We start from the raw sequence: 27,941 nt of genomic DNA, 5'->3' as shown, positions 1-27,941 counted from the left end.
GGCTGCCTCAGTTTCCCCCAAAACACTAAGCCCTTCAGGAACAATGCTTTTTGTCAGACCTGTCCTGGGCAGACTGACCACACAGCACAGGAGACAGCCACCAGCCCCTCTACTACCTGGGCCCAAAGGCTCCTCCTGAGTGCTGAGGTTGACTAACCCTGGTCACCTCAGATTCAGCCCCGTCCTCCCTGCCTCCCTGGGAGCTGTGTGCATGCGCACATGTGAGCTGTTTTCCTTTCGGTTCTCTTTCACTCAGGAGAAGCCAGTTTGAAGCAGCGTCCCCCAGCCGGCAGCCCCTTGTGTCTCTGCATCCACACACTGCTCTGAAGATGGTCATTGAGAGTAGTTGATGGCTTTTCATGAAACCTGATGAAATGCCCAAGACCAAAGAAGCCCACAGCAGCAGGCGCTCTTAGAAGCCCTGTCCTGTATCTTGAGTCTTCCTGTGCCCTCTGCTCTCCTAGCATTCTTAGGGCCCTGTGCTCCATCCTCGCAATGAGCCCCAGACCCTGGGCAGCAGGGCAGTGAGTCCTTGAGGCTACCCACCATGTTTGCCCAGAGTGACAAAAACCCCAGCATGCCGCCATAAATACAGCCACTTTATTAACATGCACCAAGAAGTAGGGAGGAGGTTGGCAGGGACACTCAGGAATACGGGCCGTCCCTCCCATCTAGCACAGGAACTCTGAGAGGGGATAGTGGCACTGATGCCATAGGGAAGGGTACCTTCAGTACTTCGAGAGACAGGGCAGCCTGGGCTCCTCAGCTGACCCAAGGCCCCTCCTTACCCAAGTCAGGCAAAGAAAGGAGACTTTCTCCCTCCTGTGTCACCTGCAAGTCACCTTGAGAGGTTTCTGTCACATCAGAGTTGGGTCTGGAAAATGGGCAGGTACTGCCTACTCTGTTTCCTGGCCTCTGAGCCCTCTGGGATGGGCACAGACACAGGATCCTGGGAATGTGTACAGCTTCCTGCAGCAGGGTGGCTCCATCTGAGAAGGGGCTTGTGGGCCCTGGAGGCTCTCACCCAGGGCAGAGACAAGGCCACAATCTCAAAGTCCCTTCTTGTCAGCTGTGCTCCAAGTCACATCTTCACAGTCCAGAGTCCCCCACAGGACGGGTGTCCAAGGAGAGCCCCAGGATGGCTTACGTCTCGGGGGCTGCAGCAGCAGCTAGGAAAGGGAAGGCCTGCAGGAGCGGCAGCAGGCTTTGCTATAGTACCAATGGCCACAGAGGTTCACTTTGATGGCCAGTGCACAGTTGGTGCCTGGCTGGTCCTGGCAGCTGTCATCTGGAGATGGGACACAAAACAAAGGGGAAGGATGACATGCCAGAAGAACAGCCCCCAGGATCCCCAGTTCTTGCCATAGTATCCCCACGAAGACAGGAGCTCAGTAAGGACAGCCCAGATGTCCCATTATGAACTGGTCAACAGAAAAGCCCCTCAGTCTTGGTCCACAGGACCCCGGCTACTAGAAGCCTCCATGTTCATCTCAGTCATCCCTATCCTGATCTAAGCCCCTCTTGAGGAAAATATGGATCCCCACTAAGTGATTTGATCTCATCACCTGAGGAGCAAAACCCTAGATTTGAGAGAGTCCCTCATCTCCTCTGAAAAATCCAAACCCCTCTAGGGCCTGAGTTCCTCTCCCCTGCCTCAGTATTCCCGAAGTAGAATTCACTTTCTCCTATGTTTGAAGAGTGGACTTTGACTATCTTTCCAGGTGCCCAAGCCAGAGACCATGTCTGAGACTTTCCTGCCTCCTGGGAGTTAACAGCTGGAGCTCAGACAAGGTCATTTTGGTCCCTGGTCCCACAGCTTCTGCAACCACATTTTAAGTCAGTGCCTTTTGCAATGCACAGGTCTCTGTGTGGGTTCCCTGAGCCCCAGCTAGGCCATCCCCCTCAGAGAAGACCTCTTCTGTAGGCACACCTATGTGTCTCTGTAGATGCTTCCCTGAGTGATGTCTGTTAGTCCTCTAGACCCTGGCTTTGAGCAAAACTCCTCTAGACACCCATGCCCTGTGCCCAGCCTCTTCCTTCTCACCTGGGGGCTCTGTGGGACATGGCTGCAAGTCGCAAGCCTGTCTGCCAACAGGCTTTACCAGTGGGTCACATCCACGGACAATGTCGGTTCCCTGGTAACACTTCACGTCTCGCATCCTCACACCTACCCCACATGTCTTGGTGCACTGGTATGGGATAGAGAGACAGACAGACAAATAGGTGCATAATGAGGCTCCCCATAGTGACAGAAACAGGGAATCGAACCTCCCAGGACCCGTTCTTCTGCACCATAACCATCCTGTAAACACAGCAGTTCCTCTGAACCTAGAGCCTAAGCTGCAGCTGAGTAGAGTAGAGGTATCTGGGGAAAGGCACCATCTGGCTGCTCTGCCTCAGTTTTCCCAGCCTCACAGTGAGAGGGTGGCCCCTCCTGTGCCGACTATGACCTGCCGAGTGCTCAGGTTCCATCTGTCTCAGATTAGTGACACAGAAGGTTTGCCATGGACCAATCAATGCAACATCCAGAGCCATTACTCTGAGTCCAGATGTTCCCCTCAAAAAGCCTGCTGAGCTACCCAGAATACCAGGGACATCTGCTGACCCCAATTACCCTGCTATCCCCCTGCCAAGATCCTGCAGGCAGTGGTTCCCTGATGTAATGACCCCACATCACCCAGGCATGCCTGGGCTTGAGGTATCGGGAGGCCCCGGCCCCAGGCTCACCCCTTGTCTGGTTACCAGACACAGAGGAGCTGATGAAGGTTGGCATGAGGCCATTTGCCTGCTCACCCTCCCTGAGAAGAGGAGAGGCTGACTTGGCACAGGCAGAGAGGATACTTTGCAGTTGCAGATGCCCTAAAAATATGTGGGCTCCTGGCAGGTCCTAGCACCTGCTTGTCTGCCCCTGGCACGTGCATGGAACAGAACAGATAGATGGGCAAAGCACTGAGCTGATGCATCATGGGGGGGCAGCCATAGAGTATAGCACTGTCAGGATGGAGATGGCTCAGCCATTAAAGACTAGGTTCACAACCAGAAATATAAGAGAATGGCACCAGCCCTGCCAGGGGCAGAAAGGACAGACTCCCACATGTCTACCACATTGTTCCTAAGCATTCAGAGTTGACCTATGTAAGGCCCAAAGCCACAGGCAGCTGAAAACCCTGTGCCGCCCAGCCTGGCCACATGAGTCCTGTCCTCGGGCTGAAGAGGACCCAAGGTCCAGTTACTGAGGCTAGACAAGGAACCCCTCCCACCCCATGGGTGGTAGCCCTTCCTACTCCCACCCCAGCTACTCACTGCCTCTCTGTCTTTTACTAGCCTGTGAGTTGAGGCTACTCCCGAGCCCCATGTCTAATGCCTCTTAAATTCTACCCCCACTTTGCAAAGCTCTCTCAACATCAGTTTCTTCCTCTCTGTCACTGGAAAAGAGATGAGGAGACAAGAGCTGGGCCACAGCTGCCCTCGGTGACCTCTGTGGCAACAGGCAAGGGCTCTGTCCTTGCTTCAAAGATGAGTGCTCAGCTCTGTCCTAATCAGGACAGCTTGCTCTCCAGCCCAGGCTCAGTGTCAATCTACAGCTCAGGTTCTGCCTCCTGTGTGCTGTCTCGTGTCCCTTAGCCATGCCTCAGCCAGTCTTATTACCCTCTATATCTACAGGAACTGGACTATCCTTCAGAGAGTTCTAGACATACTTGCTGTTGGGATTCCGTAAACCCCACCCCTCACTTACCTGGTGAAAGCCAGGTTCCGCCCCAGTGACCTGACACTATAAAAAGGGGCTGCTTGACCCCTCCTCTCTCTCTTGCCTCTCTTGCTCTCCCACCCCTACCCCTCCTTTTCCCCTTCCCTTCCCCCCTCCACGTGCTCATGGCTGGCTTCTACCCCTCTACTCCTCTTTCTCTCTTCTCTCTCTCTCTCTCTCTCTCTCTCTCTCTCTCTCTCTCTCTGCCTCTACTACTCCTATGATTTGAATAAACTCTATTCTGTACTATACCATCGTGTGGCTGGTCCCTCAGGGGGAAGGGATTCCCAACATGGGCCCCCCAGAGGCATCTCCCTTACCCTCAGGCCTCGCCGTACCTCCATGGGCCATATCCCCCCACTCTCTTCATCCTTTCCCTAACATTGGTGCCGAAACCCGGGACGTCATCTTTTAACAACACCTGCTACCAAAACACACCACTTACAAGCTTCAACTTTAAGCCAGAAGTAACCAGACCAAGACAAGCCCACTAAAAGAGTTGCTGGGACACCCAGGTAAGATCAGAAAAGGCTCTGGCCAGCTCCCCTCCAACTAACCCAGAAGCATCCAGGGAGAGCACTCTGGCTGAGGCTGGGAGAAAGGCTTGATGGACATTGGCCAAGATGGATGTTCTGTGACAGGAACAGAGCCCAGGCCTAGTGTAAAGCACCCTCACCTGGGCTTGCTGGGTGCTCACCTCTGACCAAGGGCTGGTGTACCACTTGAAGCAAGGTCTCTCGAAGCACGTGCTTTCCTCAGGGGGCTTCCTCGCTAACCCACATTCAGGGCCACTGCGCATCTGAGGCTTCCCATTAGCCAGCTCCATGCAGAGAACTAACCGCTTTTTCACACCACGCCCACAGGTAGTGTTGCACTGAGAAGGGCCAGACAGAATGGGTCAGTGGTCAGAAGCCCAGGGAACCAGAACCTGGACCATCCCAGGCCTGGTGGTCAAGGATTGGTCAATGGTATGTGGTTGAATGTGTAAGCGTTTTAAGCTGGGGCATTGGCTGAGAATTCCTTGTTCGGTAACCATTTGGCCTCATCCAGATTTGATCAAAAGCAATTGGGCCCCAAACCATCTGTTTTGAAACAAATTGGCTAATGTAATTTGCCCAAGGATGATCAGGCCAAAATCAATTCTGCAGAAAGCAATTTGGCTCAAGATTTAGTTAATATTGGGCCTGACTGAGAGCAATTGTCTCTGAGAGCAAATGGCAAGTTGGTGACAATGACAGGTTGAGACAGAAGGCAAAGATCAGCGATTTCAAAAGGTCATCAAAGCCCCCCCCAAAATTGCCACCAGACAATACACCCTGTCTCTGGCTTTGTATTAACTAAAATGTCCCAAAGAGTAGACACAAGGGATGGGCAGACAGCCCTAGGAGAGGAGACAGAAATGGCTTTACTATCTTTTTGGCTTTTTCCCAAATAAATTATTAGTCAAATATTCTTCCTAGGTGTGTCATGAGTTCTTCCTTGTGACCAGCCTTTGACACTCAGGCAAATTCTCCCCCACCTCCTATGTGATCCAGAGAAAGGCCCTAGTCAAGCTCCTGGGTACTCACTCTCTCCCAGTCCTGAGCCAGCCAGTGTGCTGGGCAGTTCTTGTCCCCACAGGGGTGGATGGCTAGAGGCTTTGTCTCTGTCTGACACTGAGACTCAGGGACTACCCGTCCGTCGCTGGTCTTACAGTACACGTGCCTGATGGTGCGGCCCTGTCCACAACTCCCACTGCACTGCAAGAAGGAGCAAGGAGAGAGTAGGATAAGGGGGGCCATTGCACAAGCCCCCGACCTGCAGCATCCCCAAATAAAAGAAACAGCTTCCAGGGCAGTGTGCGAAGCAGTTCCCATGGTAACCAATTTTAAAATAACATTTCTATTCTAATTACAGAAATAACATGCTTGGTGCAAAAACACACACAGAGAAAAGCACAGCTCAAAAGGTCGCCTGAGCCCCCCCACACACACCAGAGAGGACCCTACCTTGCATATGAGCAGTTCTGTTCCAGATGAGAGAGACAGATGGAAATAGACAGGAAGGGAAAACAGGCGTGAGAGCCAGAGACAGGGAGAGAAAACGTGCAGAGGGCCAGGGAAAGGCATGCAGACAGATGCAGAGATAAGGAGAGGTGGAGACAGAGGTCATTAATGGGGTGGTGATGTCCACTCGTTTCTCGACAAGGGTTTGAGTCCCTAAAGGAGTGGAAGGGACGTTATTATAGTCTTGTCTTCACTCCAGATAGATGAGAAAGCTAAAGCAAAGCATAGTCCTCAGGTCAGGGTCCCATTTCTCTTCTAATTACAGAAATAGCTTGCTCCAACCTCTGAACCTTGCCCTCACCGGTCCCCAGTCTGAGACAGTCCACTGGCGGTCACAGGGAGGCCCTGTACAGTTCTTCTCTCCCACAGGCCTGGTGCTGGGGTCACACAGTTTCTCGTCCTCAGAACAGCGGATGTCTCTGGTCACCACGCTGCGCTCCCCACACTTGGCTGTGCACTGCAAGGAAGCCAGGGTGAGAAGCATCACGGCACATCTGTTCTCAGACACAGACCACCCCGGCGTCGGTAAGGCTCACCTCTGACCACTCAGACATCTCCCACTGTGGCCCACAGGCTGGGTTGCGACACGTCTTGCGTTCCTCCGGCCGTACAGCCTCTGTGGCTTCACAGAGGTCACTGTACACGGAGCTGTCAAAGCCAGGGGACAGCATCTTCCAGCAGCGCACGATGCGGAACTGATGGCCTTCACCACAGGTGCGTGAGCACTCACTCCAGCTGCTGGTCTCCCACCTGCCTCAGAGTGAGGACAGCCTCAGTGGCTCCAAATCACACTGGCCAAACCGGACCAGAGGGAGGTAAGACCAGCCAGTGTGGGTTGTGCCCAGGTTAACCCTGTGTTATACAACACTAAGTGAAATGTTGAATCAATATCCTGCAAGTGTCTATAGCTTCAGGGACTTGGCTACCTTCACCTACACTCACCCCCGGGCCTTGTTCCTTTGTCCATTCTGTTCCCTGCTTCATGTCTTTCCATTCTTTATTTCCATCCACATTTGCCATCCTTTATGTTCATACTCCAGTGTCCCAGAGCCCCAGGCCTTGCTTGCCCTGCTGGGTCACACAGATGACTGTGGCCTCCTCTGGACAAGCTGGATCAAAGCGTGTGAGTCTAGTTGTTTACCCAGAGAAGGGCCTGTCTGGTGTGCGGGATGACCACCCATCTCTACCTTCCATACTGGTAGGGGTATGAAAGACTGGGGTCCTCCATGCAGGACCTCTGAGAAGACACACTTGGAGAAGAGTGCTCTACATAGGAACAGACCACATAAAGGAACAAATGTCCAGATATAGCAGCCAGAAGAAAAGAGGGAGTGTGGTCATGCTGGGGAGCAAGAAATACATGGCTCCTTGGAAGTGACACCCAGGCCCTACTTGTGCCTTAAAAACAGGAGACATGGGGCTAGAAAGATGGGACCCCACTCATATTCCAGGGAGTAATTCTCCTTAACTTACAGAGATTCTACTTGCACAGGTCAGCCTCCATGCAAAGAGAACCTTCTAGTATAGAGAGAGATGCAGAAGAAAACCTATGGTGCAGTTTAGTGACCATCCTGGTGCTCTGCTCTGCACAGCCTCACAGCTCAGCTCACAGCAGAGCTGTAGAGTGAACACACGCACACACCCACACACCCAGCTTGGTGCTCCAGGACAGGTACCTGGGCTGGCACTCCCTCCCGGCGCAGAATTCATGGACAGGCTCAGGACGGGTCAGGGCATCACAGTAGCTGTCGTCCACTTCAACACCATCATAGCGAACACACATGGCATAGGTGGACATGACCCCTAGATTCAGGGAAAGAGAAGGGTCTGTAAACTGTGGTTGACAGGAAGTGCCTTGGACACCAACAGGAACAGGGTTAGCCTTGTGATCTTGGATGAACCACGTGATCACTCCAAGATCTGCTTCTTTGGGTTGGAGGATGGTGAAAGGTCTGTGGGCCGAAGTCTGAGGATCAGACATCTTTTCTTTGCCAAGCCCCTCCAACCCAGCACAGGCTTGCCTTCCACAAACCTAGATGGATCTTACCGAGGCAGAGTGGGTTACAGCCAAGAACCCTAAGGAACATTTGTCTGACAAAGCCCATTTATGGCAGACAAGCAGGCAAGCAGGTTGAAAAACCAAGCCATTGCAGCAAGACAGCCTGCCTCAGACGTCAACTTAGGGGCCTCAGCTCTTACTGAGAGTCTCCAACAACAGCACCTCCAAATGCTTGTGTGCAGGTTCTCTAAAGGGCAATCACCCCTGCTCTGGAGCAAGGTGTACCAGTATTTTGCTCCGCTGGGGAAGGCACTGTGTTTGAAAGAAGCTCCTGAGGTTTTCAGTGGTTCTACCTGTCCAGGGGTGTCTGAGCCTCAACATCCTCTGCTGCTCCAAACTCCCTGGACGGAACATGGAGTCTGAGGAGAATCTGTACATGTGTTTTGTTGTTTTGTTTTTCCCATGAGGGCCAAACCAGGCTGCAATTACTGGTTCTTCCCCTGCCACCACTGGTCTGTGCAGCCATCAGCCTGCTGGAGGAGGCTGGGAGCCTCCTAACCAGGCTTAAAACAGTTCAGGCCTCAGAGACACTAGCTCTGGGACGCAGGGACATACAGACAGGGTTGGGGATTTGTGCAGCTGCCCCAAGGCTGTGCTTTGGTTTGTCATCATGAAATGGAAATACACAGAAGAAAATCCAAGTCCCACCTAGCAGAGCCACCAGATTTGTCATGGCCCCAGACTGCTCATTTCCAGAATGGGAAATTTCCAGAAAGCCTACAAGATCAAAATGTCACTTTTTCCTTACACCTGTCTTGAGTGGAAAGTTTCTCAGAAATTTCTTGACCACACAGTTCTTGCCTTGAGATGAAGTGTGCTTTGAGCTCTGAGATATGAAGTAGGCAAGACCATTCTCAGTAACAATCCTCCCAGTTCCTTTAGCTCCTGGGGAGCTATGCTGTGCTCTGAGGACTGAGAGACAGTCTAGCCATACCCTGAGTCCCAAGCTGGCATCCACACCTGGCAAACCCACACCGTGGCCTTGCCTCTTCAGCATGGCTACAGTTTACACGTCTAACTTAACAGCAGGGCCTTCCAGACTAGTGAGGTTAGGGCGGAAGGGGCTGAATTGTCCGCAGTGCGGGCCCCTCCTCTGTCCTCTGTCCTGTGTCACTCAGATGGGTCAGTGCCTCTTAAGGTCACAGGAGCCTCTCTACTTCTGACATTTGTCTAAGACAACGCTCACCCCTTCCCCACTATCAAACCTGTCCTATTTCCTTTCTCCCTGTGTCCTGCTCTGCACTGTGGGCCATACAGAACATCCCCGTTCCTTGTCCTAGTCACTGTCTAAGTGTTGAAAGACAATTGTGTCATGTTGTCCCTAGAGACATCCCCTACCAGGGCCCATTCATCAAGTGCCTTGCCACCAAGACTGCCTCAACCTGGAGACATCTCAAATGATGTCACCTCCCTAGCCTCCAGAAAGTTTCCATAGTCACAGCACATGGTAGGTTCCACAGCCAGGATGGCTTGAAGGAGCCATAGCATGCCCACACCCGGCTTCAACAGGTTTCGAGAAGCAGAGGCCACACATCTGCTATAAAGTTTGGTCCTGACAACCCATCCCTATGAAAGGCAGGTCTCCGGGTTCATCTGTCTGGAGCCAATGGAGCAGCCTCTGGGTAGGACCAGCTTCACTCTCACCTCAGAGTCCCACAGCACAGCGGTGGCAATGGTGTCCACTGGCTGAATTCACCAGGCAGATGGTGCCTTCCCATTTATCCCACAAGAACCTTTGCCATGGCTCATTCTAGTCATGGGCAGAAACCAGTAACAATTCCAAGGTGTTTGCTTCCAATTTGTTAGGAAGAGGTTAGGTGGTATTGTGTGATTTCAGTCAGGGCCAATATGACCAGAACCTCAAAGCTGAAGGCCCCCATCTTTAAACTAAGCCCCTCTCCTGAGATGTCAGAGGATAATTAGGGCCAATCAGTGGGGCCTGAGCCTGATTTTCACCCAGGATGTCATGAGAACAAGGATGCTTTTGTGACCCCTTCCCCACTCCTGCCATCCCACACCACCTCCCAGATTAAGAAGTCAGGCAAGCTCCCTGGGGGGTGGCTTGGGACTGCCCTGGTCACCATGAAGGTAGACTCAGAGGAGGCGATGCGGTAGTCCCTGTCTCAGTACCTGTGGTGCATGTAGCACTGCAGGGCTCATGGGACGAGAGTTTCCACCGGTACATGTCAGCCGGGCTCACACCTTGCTTGCGTGCCTTGGGTCTGGTCCTAAAACACGGTCAAACAGAGTGTGGTGAGAAAGCTGAGTACCTGCAGGCTTCACTCTCGGGTGGCTCAGTCCTCCTCTAAGACGCACTCTCCTTAGAGATACATTTTTCCTGGGCTCCAGTGAGTACCCTCTATGAAAGCCAGGGCTCCACACTCTGGATCAGAAAAGGAGACATATATGTTGTCACTGAGAAGACATGGACATTTCCCATCTCAGGAACTGAAACGTCTTCACAGAGGCAATCTGTTCTTCAGGGGATCGCTGAGCAGCGGGGGACTCACCAGCGTTGTAACCACTCCAGAAGGAATCTCAGAAGGCCCTTAGGGGGCTGAGGTCTCCCACAATTTTCCCGAGCCACCTCCCTCACTAGGGGTTCTAATAGATGGGGACATCAGTCACTCAGCTTCCAGTTTTCAAACTCACAAAGTCCAGCTGCAGGAGGGAGAGGAGTGACCTAGCCCCTCACGGCAGCTCGGGTCAGTGATGGCTGCGCAGGCCAGCTGACGGGAAGAGGCACACTGGGGGCCAGCCAGCTAACAGCTCTGATTCTTGGCCAGAACTCTGGTGGCCACAGCCAAGTATTGTTAGGACTGTTAGCTTCTTTGAACCAGCCTCAACACGCTCTGTGCAGGCTCTTTGGGACTATGCAGAGGGAGGAAGTCGCTCCTGCTCTGTCACCTCCACTCAGAGTGTCTGCTTCAAGACATAGTCACTCAAATAAGAACCCAGTCCCTGAGTCTCAGAACCCCTGGAGCCACAAAGAGCAGTTGAGACTTGAGACGGCAGCCCCATCACTGCCATCTCAGTTCCCTCAGGCTGCATAGCCCAGGACTTGGGCTATAGTTCCTCAGAACTAAAAGGGGCTCGCTAAGGGCTGCGCACCACTGCCTTGCATAGGACTTAAATGGACCAGTTTCTTTCCTGGGGACCACAGTCACTGGAGGACTGTGGGTGTTATAGGCCATTACATTCTAAAAGCCATTCTGGGTGAATCTATGGTAGAGACATCTGTCGGGACTGTTAGTCAAGTGGGTGAGAACTACGTATGTGTTTGGCTCAGATTGGCTCTTGTTTCCCAAGAGAGTGCTCTGGAGATGAGCGCTACCCTGCTGCCCCGATAGCTCATCACGCTCTGAGAACCCAGGAAATGATCTACCAACGGGAGCCACAGTCATGAGTTTACTGATGCGATTCCATGAGTTCTCAGGGGAGGGGGAGGGTAGAAAGGAGGGAGGCTAGAGCCTGGGCCACCTCTCCTGGGGCTCAAACTGGTTTTTGAACCAGGCTCTGTGCAGGGAAAGTTCTACCCTTCTCTTTGCTTATAAACAAAGCTTTAACACAGGGCAGGGAGGTATCTCAATACAAAGGATCCTGGCCCTGAGTTCCCAGTGGGACCCACTTACAGAACCAACTCTCAGGGGGTGAGAAATGGGGAGAAGAATCAGTCCTTACAGCTTGGCCCAGACAACATCGGAGCTGCCTATGCCCTGACACTGTCTTGATCAGCCTTACATTCCTCCCAAGAACAAAGAGGGAGAAGCTGTGCTCGGTGTGGAAGCTTCCATCTTTATGTAATTACACACTTCTCTGCCACAGCCTGCATGACTCATCCCTGACTCAAGAGCTAGCCACCAGGTTCAAAATAACCCTTTGGATTTTAAGCCCTAAAGGTATTTCTGGAGGGGCTGTCTACGCCCACTCTCTGCACGTGTGGAGTGCCGGTTGCCGCTGAGATCACAGCGCAGCACCTGTCAGGTTTTCTTGCTGGAAGGTGTACCAAAAGTGTCGCACCCTGGAAGCCATCACCACTCCAATATGGAAGGGCCCTTCCCTCAGCTGTGATGGTTTCTGAGGTACCAGTGGCCACTGTTTTTTGGGTTCTTGCCCGGTGCCTGGCGGAACACAGGATCCTGAAATCCCCAGAGAGCAGAAGCTATGAAATGACTGTTTGTTTATAAATGAACCAGAAATTCTCTTCCTACCGCCCTCCAGGCTTCAGAGAGGGATGTATGCCTTTGCATCCCAGACGCCTGTTCCCAAAGTGTCTGGTGACAGCCCCTCCCGGAATTGTTTGAAGCCTCTCTAGAAGATGAAAATAGCCCTTCCTTTCTGGGCTGTCCCTTTGATTTCACCCGCTCCCAGAGCAGACTCAACTTCCTGTGTTTGGACAACAGGCTGAGATGTGGCTATTTCGGCTTGGTAGTTTCCCCCATGGCCTCAGCCGTTATCTCCTCAGACCATCTTTGGTCCCCACCAGCAGCATCCTTTGATGGCAGCCAGTTGGGCATCTCACTGAGCTGCACTTTTCTGAGAGCTGACAACCTGTTTTAATGACTTGATTCTGCGAATCCAGTATCCCACAGGGTTCCAGGTCAGAACAGACCAACACTTGGCAATGTGGCTTCGGGACTCTGGACCATGTGGATGCTCGTCCCCCTCAGCTCCTTCCCAGGAGCCTAACACTAAGGGTAGTTGCGAGCGCTCCCTGCTCTATGCATTAAAAAAATGTTGAGCTTATCCCAGCATCAGGAGTCTGTTAGCAACATACTTCTAGCATGGTGCTGACCTTGAGGACATTTAGACCTGAAGACATTTAGATCATCAATCTTTGAGAAAGATGTTACAGTCAGAGCCCATAGCCTCATGTCAGATTCACTTATCCATGCTTTCCCACTTACCTCCAGGTCCCTGGACCTTCCAGCCAGATCTTCCCACAATGACTCCTACTCCATGAGGCTATAAGCTGGGGCAATGAGAAGTGGCCCTTACCTCGCCTTCTGAGTCCTGTTCCCAGCCAAGCTGGGGAGGCTGGCGCTGGAGTTGGGGAATGGGGCCTCGGAGGAGGTGTTGATCCTGTCGCTGCTCAGCTCCAGGTAAGACCCATTGATCAAGTAGGAAGCAGGTCCCTCATTCTCCTCATAATCCACATAGAGGCTCTCAGCTGGAGAGCTTCTGGGGGCGCCCTGGGCAAAGATGCTGTTCATGGTCTCATTGAGCGAGAACTCTTCTGAGTCAGAGCCTGTGCCCAAGAGCTGATCAGAGATGGTGTTGGCTGAGAGAAGCTCATGGGAGGTGAAATGTGCACTGATCTCCCGCTCATCCTTGTCCCCTGAGAGAGCTCTCCCAGTGGCATTGTGCTCTGCAGAGAGACAGGTGTTTCAAAAGCCATGCAGACAATGTGTTGGTTGGCTCTCCTCCTACACCTTACTGTGTGCTTCCCATGTAAACTCATGGGGCAGGGGAGAGCAGGAGCCTCCAGGTTCTTCATCAGACACAGTTGGCCAATATCGAATGATAGGAAACCCAATGGCTACTGCAGATGGTTGGGCAGTGTCCCCCAAAGCCCAGGCTCAACTGGATGCTCTGCCTCAGACCTAGTTTGGAAAGAGGCTCTTTATAGGCTTGTGAAATAATACAACCTGGATTCAGGGTGAGTCTTCAATGACTAGTGCCTAGCTAGGAAGAGAGAACACAGACAGAGAGAAGCATGTGTGAGCCTCAGCCAGGGCCCCCAGCAACATCCATTAGGCCCAGTGTTATTCAAGTGAGCCGCAGGGCAGACCAGCTGCCCTTGGCTTCCAGGTCCACAGGGCAGAAGAGCTGGCAGATCACCTCCTCTCTCTCAGCCCACCTCTTCCATCAGAGCGGGACAACCATATATGGCTCGCCCTCTGCAAATGCGGGGTCTACATCCTAAGAGTCAGGGGGTGAAGGATCCAAATATTTTGAAAAAGAGTTTTATATTGGCTGGGTCTTTAATGCCAGCACTGGGGAGGTGGAGGCAGAAACAGATGGATCTCTGTGAATTTGAGACCAGCCTGGTTTACCAGAGCAAGTTTCAGTCTCACAGGAGGAGGAGAAGAAAGGGGAAGAGGAGAAGGAAGAGAAAAGGGGGGAGAAAGAATTACATCTGTATTAAACCAACTTTGATGGTTAATATTGATTGTCAACTTGACAGGATCAGAGATGCCAAGGAGACAAGCTTTCCACACTTGTCTGCGAGGAATGATCTAGATCCGGTCGGTTGAGGAGGGAAGACCCACCAGACCTGTGGGCAGCACCATCCCATGTAAAAGGAGACAGTGAATTCTCTCTGCTTCCTGGCTGTGGATGGAGTGTGACCAACTGCCTTAAGCTCTTACCACCGCAGTGGAAGGTATTTCCCAGGACTGGGAGCCAAAAACGAAAACTCCCTTCCTTCCTGGGGTTACTCAGTCAGCATTTTGTCAAAGCAGAACAAGACAAGTAACTAATCCACTGATGTACAGGTCCCGTCTGGTGTCACCTTGTCATGACTCGTGTTGCTACCCACAGTATACACACTGCATCGAGTACTGGGGTCAGCTGTGATGACCAATGAATGTTCTATGCAAGTACACTACTGGATACAGGGGTTTGAGAAGCTGAGAATGTTGGTCTCCAAGAGGACCCTATGATCAATCTGGAGATGTAACTATGACCGTATACCTCCAACTTGACACTCTGCCTGCCCAGAGAGATGTGCAAGCAACTGGAAATTCTCCTTAGCCTTTTCTGCAGATTTCAAAGAAGGCCAACACTTCCTTCCCACTTGAGGCCTCTGCACCTTGGAGAGAGCCCAGGCCTTTCCCATACCCACTTTTCTTCTTTCTCACCTTGGAAGCCCTTGCCCCTGGGAGGTCCCTCACAGACCCCACCGCTGGATTGCTTGCACACGTCGTTGGTCTCCTGGCCTCTGCTGGAACCCAGCTCCACCTCAGGGGCTGGAGGCTGAAACAGCTGGCTGTTCAGGTCCAGCCTCTCTGAGGAGGTCTGGCGGTAGAGTGAGCCATTGTGCTGCATGAAGCCCAGCAGCCTGGCACTATCCAGCTCCTGCCGCTCGGTGCTCTCGGTGCTCTGGGAGGCTGCCTCGGAGAAGCTATAGTACACAGGCTGCAGGTGGTGCATGTGTGGTGACTGCAGCAAGGTATACTCGAAGGTGATCGACGGGCTTTTGCCGTTCTGGTTCCACACCTGGGAAAGGAGAAGAAGTAAGACCCGGCTTCTTCCTCACTCCTACTTAACACCAAAAGACCCTTGAGACCAAGCAGCCCTGATTACATTTGAGTCTTTCCCAGGAAATCATTCCTGATCCAAGAATGTGACCTCATGTCCTAGGACAGTTGTTCCCAGAGACCATGAATGAGGCACAGAAAAAGAGGCAGAGGGGCAGGTCACTTTGAGGGCAGAAAATGGGGGACACACTGCATGTCAGTGCCATCATGGGCCAGAAATCCTAATAGAAATCCTAATAGGTCTCGTTGTATCTACCCAGGACTTCTAGGGCCACTAATGAGGTACTAAAATCCAGACCATGCCCCCTGTTCAGTACAGCATTGAAGGGTCATCTGGTCATGGGGCTACTGGGACATACTCAAGGCTTCCACAGAGACCACAAGTGTGAAGTCCCCTAGGCAGACTTCAGTGCCTTTGCTCAAAGTCACTCCCTTAAGACAGTAGTGGATTTGGCAGCAGGATCAACTATTCACGGGACCATAGAGCGGCCTGGCTAGAGCACAGAGCACACCAAGGCCCTGGACAAGCCATAGCAGGACACCAAGTAGACAAAAAGTACCACTCAGATGACATCTCAAAGCTGTCTAGGGACAGGATCAGGGACTATGGACTTCCCTGGAGAAAGCTGACAAAGAGAGCCTGACAATCAGGCTAACCAGATTGCTGAAGGTGTGGTCAAGAAACTCTGATGCTTGAAACTTCGGGGCAGAAGAGGCAGGAGAGGGGAAGAATGAACCAGGGTCAACTTCTCACCCTGCTGGGTCTGCTCCATTGGACTGAGTTAGGCTGCGGCAGTGGGACCCAGTGCATAGAGAGGTTTTCGTCAAGATAACTAGGAATAGTGAAATCTCGGCAGCTAAAGCAGCCTTAGGAGAGATGGGCATAGAAAGCTTTCCTTCCTAAACTTAGTCTTTGTCCAGGTCTTACCTGGTCTCTCCTGACCATCAGACCAATGGATCTGGTAAGGTTATGTCCTTCAGCCACCAGAGAATTCTTAGAGAATAGACAGTTCTTCCTGGGCCTTCAGGAGAATCACGGCCCACCGGGAGCAGGCACTCTTACACTCTAGAACAACATGCTGGCCTCCTACCAGGGAGGGTGGAGTGAATGAGGCCCGCACTGAGTGCAGGCGCAAGAAAGATCATTCAAGAGAGGACAAATCACTGGTGACCACTTCTACCAGGAAGCCCCAGACATTCTGTTAACTGGTGGGTGGCCAAGCGACACCAATGTCATTTAGAAAGACAATGTGGGACATTCTCACATGACAGGGCTGGTGGCAAGGGGTGATGGCAAGTTCTGGACTCTCCAGCAGCTGTAGATAGGAGAAGGCCTTGAATCAATAAAGATGAGCAACAGAAAATAGTAACAGAGTGGCTCATTTGGTGTCTCAGTAGAGGTAAGCTCACTTGCTGGGTAAGCATGAGACCATGAGTTCAAAACCCCAACACCCATGTAAAACCTGGTACTTCTACAACACAACTTTTGGGGTAGACAGCTAAGAAGACTCCTGGAGCTTGATAGCCAACAACCCTAACTGAAGTAATGATCTTCAAGCTCAGTGAGGGACCCTGTCTAAGGAGAATAAGGCTAGTGAGGACAGCCCCTGAAGTCTTCTGTGGCCTCCCAATGCATTCACACACACACCCTCTCTCTGTCTCTTCTCTCTCCTCTCTCTTCTTTTTCTTTCTTCTTCTTCTTTTTCTTTCTTCTTCTTCTTCTTCTTCTTCTTCTTCTTCTTCTTCTTCTTCTTCTTCTTCTTCTTCTTCTTCTTTTCTCTCTCTCTCCCTCTCTCAGTGTCTCAATGGCAGTAGGAGTGACAAGAGACACAAATAACAGAAAAAGCACCCCACACACCTTGGGAGTGGACACATGGGCTAAAAGCAGTCCTTCTAGACTGAGATAGGCCAAGTTGGAGGGAAAGGAGGCAGAAGCATCTGTCCAGGCAAGGTTATGATCCTTTCCCCCATTTTTTGAACAGTTTCTAGGCACTAAAGGACAGAGGAACCCACAGTTCTCTTCTGAATGACCAGCAACTGTCTACTTACTCAACTGCTGCCTGGAGAGAAGGCTGGGCACTCCAGAGCCAGGGCTGAGTCGTCATTGTTGACTGTGGACCCTGACTGCCATGGTTGTTGTCCTCATCACAAGCATCTGGATTAGTAGTGACCAGAAGGATGACCCAGGTCTGGCCAGGAATGTGTCCACTGGGTCCCTCATCCCCAGATGCATCAGTTATGGCCACGGCCCTCTATTGGCAGTGCTAATAATTAAGCACCCCTGACATCCCCAAGAGAGCAACTCTGAGATACCATGGCCTCCTCCTAGACTGTCACAGATGTCAGTGCCATGCATCAGGACCTCAAGGACAAAAGAGCACAAAACATACCCCACATTCAATCACATAGCTCACGTTGCCTGACAATGATAAAATGACCCAGTGATCTGTCATTAGAGTACACCTGAATGCAGTAAGCCCAACCAAGTGGTGGCCCTTACTGAGGTTTGTACAGATGTGGTGACTTATCTAGAGCACGTTAACATGGCCCTGGGTTGAGCACATTTGGCTCAGATGTGGTAAGTAGTCTCCTTCTATCCCTCCAAGAGCAGTTTCCATCTACCTGGGTAAATCAGCATCTATACACAGCTGTGCTGCAGTCACTCTGTAACTCAAAACAACAGGACCGTCCTACAGGGCAAGACTGTGCTGGTTCTGTAGCTTCTGCCTCTACCATGAGCAGGAATTCTTGAGGTAGCTCATTCCACCTCTAAGACCATCAGTCTAGTCTACACAGCAAGCGACTTCAAATGCTGCCTATGCTTTTTGGAGCCAGGTAGAGAAGGCTCTATAGAGACCCACTTGGGTTGCACAGCCTGCCACTGGGCTGCAAGAATAGCAGAGATGCTTGTGTGGGTATGTTATGAAGTGCAATGAAATCTCTGCATGTCCCAGAGATGTGTCCAGCACAACAGGGAAGCAGACAAGTGGCCTCTGCCCAGGCAGACCTGCAACTTACAGGTAAATGACTGTATAAACCTCTCCAGGTTCTGCACCTACAGTGTGAGGTCATAGAACACACTGTGGTGGGATCCCACTGTCCCGAAGACAGGTGGCAGGTCTTAGAGAATGTCAGAACTGCTCATCTCTGTAGCCATGGATCTGGAGTGACACCCTACAGTGGCTTGAACTTCTTGATACCAGCTGTGGAAAAAAAACACTAGCTGCACAACAGGTCCGAACTCTGCCCTGACTGCTGTTCAGAGCCCTGAGAATCCAGGAGAGGAAGGGGCCAAAAGCAACCAAACACTGTAGTACCAGTGAAGGCAGTGTGGCCTTGATGGACAGAAAGACTCAACTGAATAATAAGGCCAGCCACCTGTCATTAGCTTTCCATGAGGTTCCCAATGATCACAGAATGGGCTGGCACAGAACAGCAGTACCAAATGAATGAATGAACGAATGAACAAATGAATGAGAAAGGGAATAAGCAAATGAATGGGCAGACGAATTAACGAATCAATGGTGCACAAAGTAAATGAAATAAAACCTGAGTGAGTCAATGAATGAGAAAGTGAACAGTGATTAGATGAATGGATGAACAACCCCTTGCCCCCACCACCGACTGCAGCAATATGGCTGCGTGTTGAGGGTCCCCAAGTCCCCACCTGTAGCTGGATTCTGGGAAGCCACTATCCATGACCCCTACCATTCTTGAAAGCCTGTGGCAAACGCACCATGACATTCAGGCCCTGGTTGGTGGGCCCCTGTGCCACTATATACTCGATGCCTGTCTCATAGACATCCATGGGCCGGCGGTACTTGACCACTGTACCAGCGATGTTGAAGTTCTTGGGACTGTCCACTTTGTAGTTGCCATTGAAGAAGTAGAAACCAGCTTCATCTGCAAGAGCTGAGAGTAAAAACCACTGAGTCCCATGGTCTAGACAGACTGAGCAAAAAGGAGAGAGACACAGGGAGGAGTCAGCATACAGGCTCCAAGAGTGGTGGCCAGCCTTGCCCTCCTTCTCCAAAATGACCCAAAGAGAGGAAATTCAATGTCACATGGAATCAGACAGACACTGTGCCTGGGGCCAGCATGTGGCCCTGGCCAGTGAAGGCCTAAGAGACACAAACACACTTTCCTATCAGTTTAAAACAAACAACCACAGGCCAGTCTGGGTGGTTGGAAGAGCCAACAGGGAAGAAAGGCTGGCCCTGCCCTTCTGTCTGTATCTGATGAGCCAAGGCCAAGTGGCCAGTCTGGACCAGGACAGGCTGTAGCCGTGAATAACAGGTACCAGCCAGACAGACACTAGACTAGAACGTACAACCTCGCTGGGATTCTGGTTGTGGTACCAGCTCCAGGTCTCAGCTAAGAAAGGGACTTCAGTACCTCATCCAGGGCCCACAGAGAGTGACACGTTAGCTGTCACTAGTGTGGGTAGTGTAAAGGGCTCTCCAGACTCTTTTCCTGGGACCACCCCAAGCTGACCATTCCTGCCTTCTTATTAGAAACAAAGGCATCCAGTGGTCTGACTTTACTGTAGCCCAATTAATCGGTTTACCCTGCTGGGTTTAACACCTCCTAGGGACACGATCAGGCAGGAGCAGAGTCTGCACACGCTCTGTCACTATTTTCCTTAAGTGGGTGACAAGATACTTTTGGGACATGGCTGGAGGCAAAGGAAAGCTAGACTCAGAAAGGAATATGCCCAGGAAACTCCAACAGCCCATTTCCCAGATGCCCCAGGGTCAAACACTGACCTGGGAGCTGGTCTTTCCTGAAGCTACAGGGGGGCTAAGTAAAGGTTTTCTGAGCCTGAGGGCTGGGGAAGAAAGGGAGGAGGCAGTCTCAGTGCTGGGGGACATTCTGTCTTCTAGAGGGTGTCCTTAAATCCGGTTCCAGGAACTGGCCCGCCAGAGGCACGAGCACCGTTTCCAAAGGCCCTGATGCAATCCAAGCAGAGGAGCCGGGGCAATTAATTTATTATCAGACAGACGCAACAAGCAGGACGTGTCTGAAAAATGCCTTTAACGTAATAGCGTCAGAACATAGCGTCAGGTCCAAGTCCGGCTGGGGCCTGGCTGTCCCGACTCGGCTTCCAGATCTGTGCCCAGCTCAAGGCCCACATCCAAAACCTGTTTCCTGACAGCAAGGACCTTCCTTCCTGCGGCTTTCCCAGCCCTTGGTATTTCCAGTGTCTGCTTCAAGAATGAGAACTTTGCAGCCAGCTCAGAAAACACACCGTCTCCTGGCCTCCCTGCAGCTAGCAGACAGCAGAGCCACTGGCCTGGCTGGAGGCCTGGCTCTCCATGCTCAGCCCACAGATGTCCCCAGCAGTATGGGCCTGGAGCCAGCCATGTGCAAACTTGCTGGGGTTGGGCCTTCAAATGCACTGGGAGCCTGGCAGGAGAGCCTGATGCTGGGCTCAGTCTTCAGGACACACACACACACACACACACACACACACACACACACACACACACATTGGGACTCTGGGAAGACTGAGGCTGAGTCTAGTTTGGAGAATTACTTCATAAGACAGCCAATGGCTCATGGGTAATAGTCCCTGCCCATATGGAGCTCCAGTCACCAGGTCACACACCACCCATCCAGACTGTCATCAAGATGGGGCCTCACCACTGGGACATGTATCTACAGCATGTCCAATGTAGCCATGTCCATTCTAGAGTGTCACCTCCCTTGGAAAACTGGGCATGGCCAGCATGCCACTACTGTGATCAAATCCTTCCTCGGCAGCTCATGACCTCAGACCTCAGCCCATCTCTCAGTGCTGTGGCTCACTTCTCTGATACATACTACCTCCCTGGATCTTTTTTTCACACCCCGGCCCTTGTCCATCACCTCTAAGAACAATTCCATACAGAGCATGACATCAGGGGCCCCCTTCCCAACAACTGCCTTCTGCTGCTGTATTGCCACCTGGAATGCACCATTCCCCAAGAAAGAGACCAAAGGTCAGGTGCCCTTCCCCATCCATACACATGCCTCTCAGTTTCACCTACACACCCAGCACATCTGCTGACTTCTTCCTCTCCACAATCTGGATATCTCGGGCGCCAGCTGGAATATGGGTCACCAAGGAGTAACCTGTGGACATAGGAACATATACGTAAGCAAAGCTAGGAATGGCAGGCCCATGAGGGAGCTGCCATTTCTCCCCTGCAAAGCCACTTCTGGGTGTCAGTGCCATCTCTGAGCTCTGGATAGGACATCTGCCTAGGGGTGGTTCCTACCATATGTATGTGGTCTCAGCTAGCCATGACCAACTGCTCAAGTCATCTGGAATGCTCACCCTTTTCCAGGGCTCTTGCCCAGGTGCACCCTTTCTCCCCAAGGCCATTGGCCTGCCCCTGCCTGCACCCCCAAAGGGACACGGTGACCTATAGGGACATTAAACACACTAAAGTTCATGGACTTGGGTCATGGCCTGCTTTATCACTGAGAATCGGGGCCTCGATTTTCTGAGTCCAGAGACAGCACCAACACCAGCACTATGTAGACATGATTATTGTCAAATTCCATCGTATCGTAGTATCTTGTTGATAGACGAGGCTTGATGTATCCATACGGAGAGGCTCAAATAGAAGCCGTCCATCCTACAAGGGCTACTGTCCACACGCCTGGGCTGAAAGAGAGCAGCCAGCTAGCTCAGACCCCGTCATCCAGGCAGGGAGCAGGAGTGGGGCAGGATAGGAACATGGCAGAAACGAACAGAGCCATCTCCTGGCAGGAGAGAGGACTCTCAGAAGGAAGGCTCCTTTCCTGAATCGCCCATAGTCCACACTCAAGCCACCCAGGGCCAAATAGCCCTGCCTTGGCCATGACCCTCTCTCCACCCTACAGGTCCTTAAAGACTCTGCCCTGACAGCGTCTCACACTGGGCTCCTTGAAAACCAGGGGTGAGCGGCTCTGATTTGTAGCACTGAGCCATGTATGTGGTGCACGCTTTCTCATTGTAGGAGACTGAGGGCAAAATGCCTGTGGTGAGAACAGGAAACAGGTTCATGAAGGCATGGCCTTCCAGAAGACAAAATGCTGACCGAGGCCTAAATGATGGCTTTGCTGAGACATGGTCTCTCCATGTGACACCGGCTGACCTGGAATTTGTTATGTAGATCATGGTAGCGTCGAACTTGCAGTTATCCTCCTGCCTCTGCCTCCCAAGTGCTGGGATTACAGGCATGCACCACTACACCTGGCTTTAATTTTTAAATTAACAAGTGGTTTATAAGACTCCTGAGCAGTTAACACTTGACTCCCATGAGCTTCAGGATACTGTCTGGCCTTGAACTCCCTTAGGGAGCCAGGACCTGTCAGGCAGATGTGTGGCTCTGCAGCTAGACCCCAGGGCCTTAGAATTTCGAGTCACCTTAACCTTTTACTCTCTCTGCAGGTTAGGGCAACAGTAGCAACAATTGCCTTGTAGCAATGTCCCCAGGTGTGAGTGAGTTAATAATGTTGGCCAGATCTGGCTCTGTGCCTGGTTGGGAAACACTCAGCAGAATTAGGGGGATCATTTTCACATCAGCCCCAGCCTCCTCAGAGGGAGCTCTATTAGGAGCCCTGTCTAGTGGACCTGTGGTATCTGACATGAGCTCTCAAGAAGAGGCACTTCCTGACCTCTGATTCCTAATTCCATCTCTACCCTGAGTCCAACAAAGGTGTATGAGTTGTGCAGGTAGGTGCTTGGGGGAAAGGGAGGAACAAGCAAACAGCCCAGCTTCACTATGTCCTGTCTTTAGCAGTCTCCAAGGCCGTCAGACTAGAGAGGCACTTAGCATACAGACACACACACACAGGGGAGGGCGAGGGAGGGAGAGAGAGAGCTGCTATACCTGCTGCTCCTTAGTCTTTCTCCCTAGGCTGCATGTCTATGTTTCCCTCTTGGTGGCCTCCCGTGGGACTCCTGGAACCCACAGTAATTCTGTGATCAGCCCTCATGCTGAGGCAACCAAGACTTGTTGGTCGGCCTCCTAGGCCCTCTGGTGGTCTCCATAGGATTCCCTTGCCTCCCTAAAGGAGCCTAAGCAGGCATTTCCTACGCTGGGCTTCAGTTTCCCCATCTGTTAAGTGGGTTTCAAGTTGCCCTCTGTAATAACAGCTTGACTCCACACACTTGTTGGGATACGAGAATGCACTTGGTTGAGTTCTGAGTGTCACAAGGGACACATGGAGGTCTGTCTCATGCACAGCTCCTAAACATAAGGCTCTGGCCAGATGCAAACACAATGTCAATAAACACAACACTAGAGAGGGGGATCTCAGGATGGGCCCAGAATCCAGTCAAGTCTCACATATGCCAAGACCCATGCCTCAGTTTCCCCTTCTGGATACTCAGCCCTCCCTGAAGGCTACCTCAGAGGTCGAACATGCACCCCATGCTAACTATCCGCTGGTGTGCTCGTGAAGTAAAAAGCCCCTTCACTGCTGTCGAAGGGAGTCTTACACCTCTGCCTGGGCCTGGGTGGAGAACGAAAGGACCCAGGCCATGAGAGGAAGTAGCCAGTACCTGGCATGGGAGGCAGAGATACATCAACCCACCCAAGCTGCCACACCGGCCCTTACCAAGATGATTGTCACCCTTTCGGTAGTTGCCCGTCACATGGGTGCAGCTGCTCCCGTCCCCCTGGCAGACACCACACTTGTCCAATGTGTGGGTGGAGAAGAGCACTCCATCACAGCCAATGGGCTGCAAGAAGCAACGAGAGAGGCTGCTAAGGGGGCGCTGTGGCTGGCACAGGGCGCCACTGCCTCTGACAGGCAGGGTGGCCAGCACAGTGAGAACGGCCATACTTTTGGTACAATGTTTAACAACCTCACATTTTCCAGACACGCAAACCCCTCTCAGGTCGGTGAGCTTGCAGGAAGTGCCGTCTCGGGCTGGCACCATGAGCTGCCGTTGGCCATCCACAGTGGTGCAGTGTAGGTCACAAGGCTTACTGGAGATGTGCATGTAATCATCTGGGGGTGAGACAGAGGGTATCAGGGAGGGGGATGCTGGATTCCCCACTGGGGATAGCATCCTTCCCATTATATGGATGGGGAAAGTGAGGCTTGAAAAGAAAGGACCTGACAAAGTGCTGGTAGCAGAAATGAAATGAGACACAGGTCATCTGGGTCTGTCTAAGCCCTGAGTTCTAAAGTTTGCATCATCCTGGCGGTCCACACAAGGAACTGGACACCTCAGCACTTCCACTGAGTGGGGAGAGGACATTTACCCTGAGCCTGAAAGACTCTTCTTTCTGTGGGGAGAGGGAGGGAGGTAGAAAGGTGGGCAAGGAACAGCAAGAATGCTCCTTGTCCCATGGGACCTTAGCCAGTCTTAGGATTGTCTGGGCCGATTCCTGTCCAAGCCCTGGGGACAGTGGGAGAGTCCTGACCTCAGAGGGCAGCACTACAGGAAACTCAGCTCTGTAATCTGTCAGTGGTGATGTCATGGGTATGGGGGAGGGAAGGGACAGACCTCCAGACCCTTTTCTAAGGAAGTGGTTCTGAGCTCTGTAGGTGACCACCACAGGCCTTAACAGATCCTGAGTTATCCCACGAGCCCACCCATAGAGCTCATTCCTGAGGCTCAGGTACCCGGGTAAAGGGGCTTCCACTGGTATGCCCGGCCGTCATACACACGGGAGTTGAAGGAGACACACTGTTCTTCACGGAAGCTCCTCCCATCCGGTGGACACTCCTGAAAGAAGAAAGCAGGCTGGCTCCAGGAGAGGCTGAGCAGGAAGTGGTTATGACCAGATGACCCTTGGGGGCCACAGTTCATTTCAAACTGGAGTCCAAACTGTGTTAGAAGCTGTCTCCTTCAGGAACTCAAGACCGTCTATTGAATCCCATACCATGACTAGCTGTGGCCATGAGCTTCCTTTCAGCTCTCATACCCCGTGTGTGTGCTCACAAAGACAGACTTCTGGCAGCTCAGCCAGGCAAACCAATTAAGACTGGGAGAGCTGGCACCTCTACGACCACACCCTTGTGGCTCTTGGATAGGCAGCTAAGTTTCAGACTGACTTTGGTCCCATAGAGAGCGCTCCTCACAACCCATGCATAACTAATGCCTCTCCCCAAGCCTCTGCCACCTTGGTGTCCAGCCAAGGCCCATGAAAGGGTGCACACAGGCACACCTGAGAGTTGGGGCAAGAGAGGCCTAGGGTGGCTGCCCAGCAAGACGGCTTCACAGGTGGGAAGAGAGGGCAGCTATTGTAGCTGCCTGATGCTCATATGGCCATGGCAGAATGGGACTGTGGGAAACTCGCTTCAGAAACCGCACGTAGAGTTCAAGGAACAGGTAGGAGTCGGAGCCATCCTACCACAGGGGACAGAACAAGCAGCATCTAGTGCCTGAAGGACTGAGGTGAGCCCGGACATCAGCCAGCTACTCCGGACTCTTTGAAAGGACAGTGCCAGCAACAGGATGTCATGATCCAAGGGTAAGACTAAGGCCTCAGGACGGCCTGTGGCTAGCCTCACCTGCACTCTGCAGAGCTGGTACCGTCTGGATGTGCCCACACAGGTCCTGTTCCCTGCGCCTGGAACAGACTTCCTCCTGGCGGGAAAACGTGGTTCTCAGCTAGGTCTGGGGTGGCAGCTATAGATCCTGACACCTGCTCAACCATGTACTAGCTTCCAGTAGCTTCCCTGGCACCATAGAATGACATCTGATTCTTTTCCATAGTCCCAGCACCACAGTAGAAGCAAGGAATACCATTCATGTTTGCCAACACTTGTGCTAACATGCAAATACATGTGGTGTCATGTATGCCCAGAAACAGAAGCTGGCTTCATCAAGCTTTCCACATGGAGCCACAGATGAGGAAACTGATGTTCAGAGAGGTTAAGTGCCCTCTCCAAGATCACACAGCTTAGAAGTAGCAGAAACAAGGCTCAAACCCAGGTCCCTCTGAGCACAAAGGCTCTTAGACCCTTGCCCTATGCACCGCTATTTTCTGTGGCTCATGCTTCAGAAGACAAGGAGTCTTGCTACTCAGTGGCAAAGCCCTAAAAACAGAGCTTTCTTTCTGACACTCCCTCTCTGGCACCCCAGAATACCATTGCTAAAGAATTGTCAGAAGCTCTATGCCCAGTGGATGCCAATGAAGAGATGCCTATGTGCATCAAATGTGAGGGAAAACCACCAGGCCGCTGGCGAGAGTGCCCCTTCCCACCCACCCTTGAGGGTTTCTGGTAAACTCACCTCTGTTGCAGGCAGTGGCGCTCCTGGGATGTCACTCCGCCCCCACAGCTGCGGGAGCATGCTGTCCACTTGGTCCACTCTCCCCACCAATAGGCAGTGGCGTCAGCACCTCCCTCTAGGCTGTTGGATGTGGGGCTATTGTCCTGGGTGAAAAGCCCCCCCCCCCAATAGTGAGTGGAAGGCCCAACCACAACACAAAAGAAGCCTACTTCCTGAAGATGCAGGGCATCTCTGGTGGCTGAGGGGACAGAGGATGAGGCAGCTTCCTAATAGGCTGGTGACTGGGTCTCTCAGATGGCTGAGGAGAACGCCATTGTTGAGCACATGAGCCTCCATCTAAGGGCTGAGCATCTTGGGATTTAGTGAGAACTTGAAGCATATCTAACCTGTCTCCCCCCACAGTCCACACTTCATCTGCACTTGCAGGCTCACCCCGTACATAACCCCTGTCCACATGCCTTATGCTAGGCCCAGAGATTCCAGACACATGTCACTCTCTAGCTGGTCAGAGACTCAGGGATGGCCAGAGTCCCAGGTCAGGGGCTGGTCTTAATGACACTCTGAACAAGTTTCTGGGGCCAAAGCAAGCATCAAGCCCCCTGGGCATGTGCCCACCCTTGCTACACAGCCCTCCAAAGTCAGCCCACTTGATCATGAGCTCAAGACCTAGCTGAGAAGCCTGGGGTTCTCGGGGGGGGGGGGGGGAGGGGACGATAATGACTGGACAATGGCACGCTACTCACCGAAGCCTCGGTAGATGCCGCACCCCCAGCCACCACTGCCATGGCCAGGAAAGACCAAGCCCAGTGAGGATGCTGCCGTCTGCCGTTCATCCTACGAAGCAAGACTCCCTCACAACCAGCTCGGACTCTGCTTTGGAGAAAAGCTCCCAGGGCTCTCCCAGTGTTCCAAGTGGTAAGGTTATCTGGGAGCCTACGGGACTGGCTGCCATCTGAGAGGGACTGAACCATCTATCTGAGCTCAGCAAGCAGCATGGTAAGTGATTACAGATGTCTGCCCTGCTTAGGCACAAAGGGACGGTATGAGTGCCAAGTCTGAGCCACCCTTCATCTGAGTTTCTGCCAAGCTTTGCCCCTGGAGAATGGCTGTGGAGAACAGAGACAGCTGATGAGGTTAGGAGCACAGCCTGGTTGAGAGGTTATTATGAACAGAGATATGAGTGGGGCTCAGGCCACTGTCTAGTCCAGATCACCTTGGGAGTTTTCCCTGCTTAACATTGGCTATAGGCGGGGGATATCCTCTGTCTCCTCCCCATCTTCACCTGTCCTTTGCCCCAAGGTCCTCGGGCAATGGCAGCCTTCCCTTCTCAGAGGACTACCTCACAGCCAGGAATCACAGGTGCCACACAGTTCTGGGTTCTGGGCCCTTCTCGAGAGAACAGGAATATGGAAGAAGAACAGAAGGAAGTACCGCTTAGGCCTGTGTGTAAATGGTCCAGAACCCCTGCTCCTGACTCCCTCCCAACAAGCCAGCCCCTCAAACCCAAACACCCACCAAAGGTTATGGTGAATCAAATCAAGAGAGTTTCCAGCCTCGCTGCCCCAGCTCTCAGCACTGCCGCTGTGTACCTCGGTGGGAAGCC

The 27,941-nt window shown here is 52.3% G+C and overlaps 1 protein-coding gene across 1 annotated transcript; it reads right to left on the bottom strand.

The window, feature by feature from the left end:
• Positions 1-721: 721 nt before the first annotated feature.
• ADAMTSL2 (ADAMTS like 2) lies at positions 722-27,902 on the bottom strand. The gene is made up of 20 exons (XM_080928254.1): positions 27,854-27,902; positions 27,621-27,724; positions 27,082-27,172; positions 26,339-26,481; positions 25,615-25,690; positions 24,724-24,826; positions 23,957-24,102; positions 23,707-23,830; positions 21,148-21,228; positions 18,851-19,026; positions 14,716-15,073; positions 12,851-13,220; positions 9,983-10,080; positions 7,470-7,596; positions 6,330-6,543; positions 6,095-6,250; positions 5,317-5,487; positions 4,446-4,622; positions 2,045-2,189; positions 722-1,288 (listed from the first exon to the last, which is right to left on the bottom strand). Exons 3-20 carry the CDS (start codon positions 27,169-27,171, stop codon positions 1,170-1,172), a joined length of 2,874 nt encoding a protein of 957 aa, XP_080784380.1. The 5' UTR covers position 27,172; positions 27,621-27,724; positions 27,854-27,902; the 3' UTR covers positions 722-1,169.
• Between the last annotated feature and the right edge of the window lie 39 nt (positions 27,903-27,941).

This window comes from Micromys minutus, assembly GCF_963924665.1.
Source record: "Micromys minutus genome assembly, chromosome: 13".
Classification (NCBI taxonomy): domain Eukaryota; kingdom Metazoa; phylum Chordata; class Mammalia; order Rodentia; family Muridae; genus Micromys; species Micromys minutus.
The sequence above is the reverse complement of the archived record's forward strand: the minus strand, read 5'-3'. Positions and strand labels throughout refer to the sequence as shown.